The following is a 6,874-nucleotide window of genomic DNA, read 5'->3' as shown; positions in this document are numbered from 1 at the left end:
GATGGCTAAGTGGAGGGCATATCAGCTCCAGGGATGGGAACCCTCCTTACGTGCCATGCCCTGGGGTCCGCCTGGGGACGTCCACGCAGCCCCACACTCCGCCGTCTTCTCAGAGACACATTGTACAAGACGAGCAGGGGCTACGGGGCTCCTGAGCACCCTCGGGGCCGGAGGAAAAACAAGCCTCAACATCCTCTTTTGAGTGGACTAAACAACAGATGGCCACTGGTTTCCAGTTTCTACCAGAGGGAAGGAAATAACGCCAGACTGTTATTCGTAGCCTCTTAGAGTCCTCACTTTCTAGGCAAAAGCCCAGAAAAAATAAAAACTCCCCAAGAGCCCAGTTCTGGAGGTGAAAGTAAAGACCCTGACAGTGTTTTTTCTCACTTTCCAGAAGCCCCTGTGCTTCCTCTGGAACCAGTTATTGTTCAGTCGCTAAGTCATGTCCGACTCTCTGCGACCCCCTGGACTGCAGCACGCCAGACTTCCCTGTCCTTCACTGTCTCCCGGAGTTGGCTCAAACTCACGTCCATTGAGTCGGTGATGCCATCCAACCATCTCATTCTCTGTCGCCCCCTTCTCCTCCTGCTCTCAATCTTTCCCAGCATCAGGGGACTAGACATTTATGCAGAAATGTGCCCTCGCTCTCCCCTGGCCCCAGGTGGTGGTTTAGCCCCTAAATTGCGTCCAACTCTTGTGACCACATACTGTAGCCCTCCAGGCTGCTCTGTCCCTGGGATTCTCCAGGCAAGAATACTGGAGTGGGCTGCCATTTCCTTCTCCAGAGGATCTTCCTGACTCACAGATCAAACTCTGGTCTCCTGCATTACAGGCAGATTCTTTACCGACTGAGCCACAGGGCAGGCCCACCCTCAACCCCGGCCCCTACATTTGGGCAAATAAGCAACTTTTTCCCTCCAGTGTCAGCAGGGACATTTCTTGAGAGTGTATTTCTTGTATTCTGTGTATTTCTTGAGAGTAACAGTTGTGTCTCCCTCAGGGTACACAGTGCTTGGCATTCATGTATAGATTTACAGTGATAACAGTTTTCTGATAGATTGTTGGGGTGTAGGGTAAGGCAGAAAGGAGGATGATGGTTGTACAAAGATCCGGCACGTACTGAACACCGATTACCTCCCGTCTCAACCCGACCACAGCCCTTGGAGCCTGGGTCCATCACTGGCCCATTACAGATGAGGAAACCAAGGCAAGCAGAGGAGCAAGCCAGGAGCTAGATGAGCTAGGACTCAACCCTAGGCTGTCTGGCTGCAAAGGCTTCAAAGGGAAGGGCTGAGTAAGATGCAAGAAATAAAAGGCAGGCCCTTTTTCTCAGGGAACTTAAAATTGACAGAGAAGATGAGGCCAGGCATTCCCTGATGGCCACTGCCTGCCTTGCCACACACTGCATGAAATTTTCTTCACTGGTCCATGAAGGAATGAGAATGAGCAGGAGGAAATATTTACCAAAGTGAGCTGTGTTGACCAAGTAAGGGCAGTCTGGGGTTGTCTTTTTTAAGTAAATAAATGCATTTATTTACACGGTACAAAAGACAAGAGCTACAGTGGGACAGGTCTTCCTATCTTCCCTGTCCCTCAACAACCCAGAGCCTCTCACTAGAAGCAACAGCTTCTAGAAGATTCTTGTTATCAGGACAGTTCTTTACATGAGATTGTATCTTTCCTACTATTGGGGGTGTTGAAACATCCTTCATTTGTGGGATGATAAAGACATGTGGGATGATAAAACCAGTCCATCCTAAAGGAGATCAGTCCTGGGTGTTCATTGGAAGGACTGATGCTGGAAGCTGAAACTCCAATATTTTGGCCACCTGATACAAAGAGTTGACTCATTTGAAAAGACCCTGATGTTGGGAAAGATTGAAGGCAGGAGGAGAAAGGGATGACAGAGGATGAGATGGTAGGATGGCATTATCGACTCAATGGACATTAGTTCGGGTGGACTCCGGGAGTCTCCCCCATCACTTCGGGTGATGGACAGGGAGGCCTGGCGTGCTGCGGTTCATGGGGTCACAGAGAGTCAGACATGACTGAGCGACTGAACTGAACTGCAAGACGGTTGATGATGGTGTTGTTGGCTTTTAATGTCCTGATTGGAGAGGGAGAGACAGAAAGAAGGAAGGAAGGATGTGAAGCAAGGCAACAGGGAGGCAGGGAAGGAAAAAGAAAAGCCAGCGCATCACACTCACTCTCAGTATTAATACAGGTGAGCTAAGAGGACAAAATGGATACTGCGTGAGGTCACGCCAGCAGCTCTGGGCTCGGGTCAGAGCTCTGAGTCCTTCTCAAATAGGCAGCTCCAGACTGTCCCTGTCCCTTGACGGTCTCTGCGCTGTTCAAGCAGAAACAAGATGGACAGGCTGTGTTTCTGGTGCTGAGAGAGAGGGAGGCAGGAGGTCTGGAAGAGTGGGTCTCCTGGAGTTCTGGGAGGACACAGGTCAGAGGCGGGGGGATGTCCAGCCACCCAGGAGCAGAGCTGGGGATGGGGGCACCGGGAGAGAAGGCAGGCCAGATGAGGGGTTCCCTGAGAGCACCCCAGACCAGGGGCAGCAGAACCGAACCACAGGCACTGGGCCCTCGAGAGCAGGGTACTTGCTTGGGAGGGAAACTGGTCCCCGGAAGCCTGCAAGGCACTGTTTTGCCCCAGTGAACGCCTCCTGACAGCTCTTATCGGGGAGCCGCTGCTGTCGCCCACGTGGGCCCCTCTGACCCCCACTGCCACCCCCGGGGTTGCTGCCCTGGAGAGCTATCTGGGGGAAGCAGATGAAATGGGTGGGAGTAAATTTAGTACAGTTTAAACAGCAAGTTCCCAGAGCCCAGCAGCAGGAGCCCAAGGGGGATTACTCAACCCCAGGGAGGGAAGTGACTCAGTTCACCCAGGAAACCCGAGGACATGGCCCAGCCCAGCACCTGCCTAGTTTCCACAATTTCTAACAGCGAGGGGAAAAAAAAACACATCGGTTCCAATACAAAGTCTGTGAAGACAAGTAAAGCACCCCGAGCGCCTGGCACCCACCAGCGTGCAAGCTGCTCGTGCCCATGTTCAGAGTTGGCACTGAGGACTCAGCCGGTGTGGAACACGCATGTATAAACGATGCCCCTCTCCCAGCCCGTCCTCTCTGTCTCCTTCCTTCTCTCTGAGCCCACAGGCCAGCCCAGTGATGTTCTGCAGGGAAGATTTCCCCCAGCAGCCAACCCAGTCCTGCTGTTGGAGTGTTATAACAAAGACATTAAATTGTTATGTCAACTGTCATCTTTAAATAAAAACTTAAGCCCAGCAATAAATCTGCAGCTGGTCCCAGAGGTTTAATGGGATAATGTATAACAGGCTCGGGGCTGGGTGGGGAATTCCCCCGGTGGTTCAGTCCTGTTCTGGTCACACAGGGCGGTGGAAGGCTATGGCTTTGGCTTTTTTTTTTTTTCAAGTGAAGAGCATCCCAGGTACCATCAACGTCACAAGTCATCGTAGGGGGCAGGGTGGGTGCAGGGAATCATCCAGGGTTCCTCACACTTCAGTAGCCTAAGAACCAACTGAGCGCTTGTCAAAAATGCAGCCAACACTCCCTCCCACCTTGGGTGCTCAAGACAGAATCAGACAGGGGAGGGGTCTGGGTCATGGCCTGGAAAGCTGCATTTTATCAGACCACCCCCACCCCCTTGTGGTTCATGAACACACTTTGAGAAACCTCAGAAAGGAGAACATTCACACTTTGAATCACACTTCGAAACTTGGAATTAAGGGTTGGGAGTGCCAAACCTCAGTTTAAAGACATGGTCTCCAGTTAGATTTTGTGGAAAAAAAGAAAAGGTTTGGAGTAAAAGGAGCTGGGAGGCAGGACTGCAGCCAGGTCTGAGTCAGGGTCCAGCAGGGATGGATCGAGTTTTTGTGGGGCTAGATGCTTATACAATTTGGACAGCCACTTTAGGAAAATAATTCAGAATCACCAAAAAAGAAAAAAAAAAAAAAAGTTCAGTCCACAGTCCCCTGGATCACTTGGCTGGCTTCCCAGTGCGTTTGCCTCAGGGCCCACATTCCCCCTTTCTCACTGCTGGGTGGTGATGACCAAACTTGCAGAGGCTCATTTGTCCTTTCCTACCCAGAGACAGACGTTAAACCTAAAAATCATAAAGAAACCAGGCTCCTGGAAGCCAGACATTTAACACCAATCCACGATTTGTACCTATTGATCTTTCTATCAGTGACCTAACCACATTTCATCAGCCTTAAAATGTGTTACTCTGAAAGAGGTACACTTCACTGGTATACCTAAAACTGCCCCCAGTCTTTCTGGGGTACAATCTGCACATATGCAACAGCACCCTAAAACCATGTGTGATCCATAATTCACTTGTTCTATTTGGAAGACTTCACCCCAAAACCGACCTGTGCAGGGATGTTCAAAGCAGCTCTATTTATAATAGGAAAAAGGTGGAAAAGATAACAGCTAACCATTATCCTCAGTTATGCCAGGCACTGTACTGGAGACTTCATATATATATACATATATATATTATATTATATATATGCTTTTGTATATTTAGTTCCACAACTCTATGAAACCCACTGTACAGATGGGAAAATGGACACTAAGTATGGACAGCAGCTCTCCTAGAATTTAAAAAAAAAAAAAAAAACACGTGATTTTTAACATCTGCTGATTTCCATGGTGGAAATAGCCACTAAAATAGCCAATTTCAAGCTACCTATGGTTTAGCAACCAGGTCCCAAATTTCCCATTTAGCAATGGCTCTGAGGTCAAGTAACTTGCTCAAGGCAGCTGAAGGCTAGAGTCAGGGTAGGAACCAGGGGTGTAAGTAACTTTAGACTCCAGGCTCTGAGCACCACTCCTTTGGCCTGTGAACATCCAACAACAGGGAATGGCTAAATCGAATAGTTCAGACAGTAAAGAATCTGCTTGCAATGCAGGAGACCTGGGTTTGATCCCTGGGTCGGGGAGATCCCTTGGAGAAAAAAATGACTACCCAGTCCAGCATTCTTGCCTGGAGAATTCTATGGACAGAGAAGCCTGGTGGGCTACAGTCCATGGGGTCGCAAAGAGTCAGACACAACTGAGTGACTATCACTTTCAAAGCAAACACCCAACAGGGAAATCCTTTGACTCACAGGCAACACAGAAAAGTTTACATGACCCCTAATACTAACACTAATATAAGCAATTTACAATAACTCTATGGAGTCCTACTTTGAGTTGTTCTCAATATTAGAGGGAATAATTTGCAAAATATGATGGATGGGAAAGCAGTTTCAATTCAGCGTTTAAGGAGGGGTATTTTATCGCCATTCTGCAGATCCTTGTCTGCACAGAGATAGTGCACCTAGTTGGAGAAGGAAATAGCAACCCACTCCAATATTCTTGCCTGGAGAATCCCGTGGATGGAGGAGCCTGGTGGGCTGCTGTCCATGGGGTCACACAGAGTTGGACACGATTGAAGCAACTTAGCATGCATGCATGCATTGGAGAAGGAAATGGCAACCCACTCCAGTATTCTTGCCTGGGGAATCCAGGGTGGGGGTGCCTGGTGGGCTGCCATCTCTGGGGTCTCACAGAGTGGGAAACGACTGAAGCGACTTAGCAGCAGCAGCAGTGTACCTCCTAGCGGAGGTGGGACTTGGACTCAGTCGATCTACTTTCAACTCATCCTCTTAACCACAGTGTCCCTCATAAAATAAGACACGAGGTGAAAAAAAGATAGGGGCCAACATGTACAGACCCTCTTGGTACCAGCAGAAGCGACTCTTGGAGTGGGAGGTGGCAGAAAAGCCTCTGAACCCCAGAGTCAGGCTGAGCTGGGTTTGAAAGATTCTCCATCACCTAAGTGTGACTTGGAGCAAGTTACCTATCAGCTGCCTGGTGGCGAGGGCTGAGGACAATGCCTATCTCAATGGGTTGTCCTAAGGGTGAAGAGAGAATTCACTAGGTCCCACCTGGAGCGCTAAAAGGGGCTGAGCTGCAAGAAACAAAAAGGGTGAGATGGTTGGAATCAAGGACATGGTTTCATCTTCACCACAAGCTCTTCGTCCTATCGAAACGCTCCCAACTGTGGTTGGTCCAGAGTGACAGGCTGGTCCAGAGCGACAGCCAAGCTGAATCCTTTGTAACGTCTGTTGTTTCCTGGCGCGAACTGCAGATGCGCCCTTCACCCGGTATTCACCATCCTTCTCCGCCCTACATTTCGGCTCCTCGGCGCAGAACCGAAGACGCCCTGCAACCCAGGCCTGGCCGCCCAGTTGGATGCCCCGGGTCCGGGCGTGCCTTCCGCGGGCTCCGCGCTGCGCACCAACGACCGCAGCGGAGGCGAAGACCTCCAGAACTCCGTTCTGCTTTCGGAATCTAGAGCCCATGCTACCTGCAAAGTTTGGAGGTGTTTTGGATCTCCTTTTTCTCCCAGACCATCACTAAGAAGAAAACGGCTGTTGTTCCTCCTTTCAGACAAACTTCCTCCCCAACGCGCGTCTCGGGACTCAGCGCTCCCGCCGAGACTGGGACCGCGGGGACGCTGGACAGAGCAGGGAGAAGTGGCGCGTCCTGCCCGGGGCATCGCTGAGCCGCACCCGACCCCGGGCAGGAGGGAAGGATGCCCGGGGAGGTGGGGGCAGGCAGCACCAGCCCGGGCGGCTCATCGCGGCCCCTGGGGGCGCCCCAATCCCCAGCCCGCGGAGCCCTGGAAACCGCTTACCTGACGGCGGCCGCTTCCTGCTCAGTCGACTCACGGCGCGGTTGAACATCGCCGCGAGCACCCCGGGGAGGAAGGAGGAGCAGCCGGGCTGCGCGGCTGCTGAGCCGGAGGAAGACGAGGAGGAGGAGGCCAGAGGAGGAGGAGGAGCTGGCTCAGC

The 6,874-nt window shown here is 51.3% G+C and overlaps 1 protein-coding gene across 2 annotated transcripts in view; it reads right to left on the bottom strand.

The window, feature by feature from the left end:
* Positions 1-6,833, bottom strand: part of RGS10 (regulator of G-protein signaling 10) — a 41,191-nt gene extending 34,358 nt beyond the window's left edge. The window contains exon 1 of one of the 2 annotated variants that reach the window (XM_010859261.1): positions 6,718-6,833. In XM_010859261.1, coding sequence (XP_010857563.1) covers positions 6,718-6,766 — 49 coding nt within the window. In that variant the 5' untranslated portion in view covers positions 6,767-6,833. Of the gene's footprint in view, positions 1-50; positions 458-6,717 lie in introns of those variants that run through there. The other variant, XM_010859260.1, reaches the window with a different exon arrangement.
* Between the last annotated feature and the right edge of the window lie 41 nt (positions 6,834-6,874).

This window comes from Bison bison, unplaced genomic scaffold (genome assembly GCF_000754665.1).
Source record: "Bison bison bison isolate TAMUID 2011002044 unplaced genomic scaffold, Bison_UMD1.0 scf7180017864456, whole genome shotgun sequence".
NCBI classification, from domain to species: Eukaryota; Metazoa; Chordata; class Mammalia; order Artiodactyla; family Bovidae; genus Bison; species Bison bison.
The sequence above is the reverse complement of the archived record's forward strand: the minus strand, read 5'-3'. Positions and strand labels throughout refer to the sequence as shown.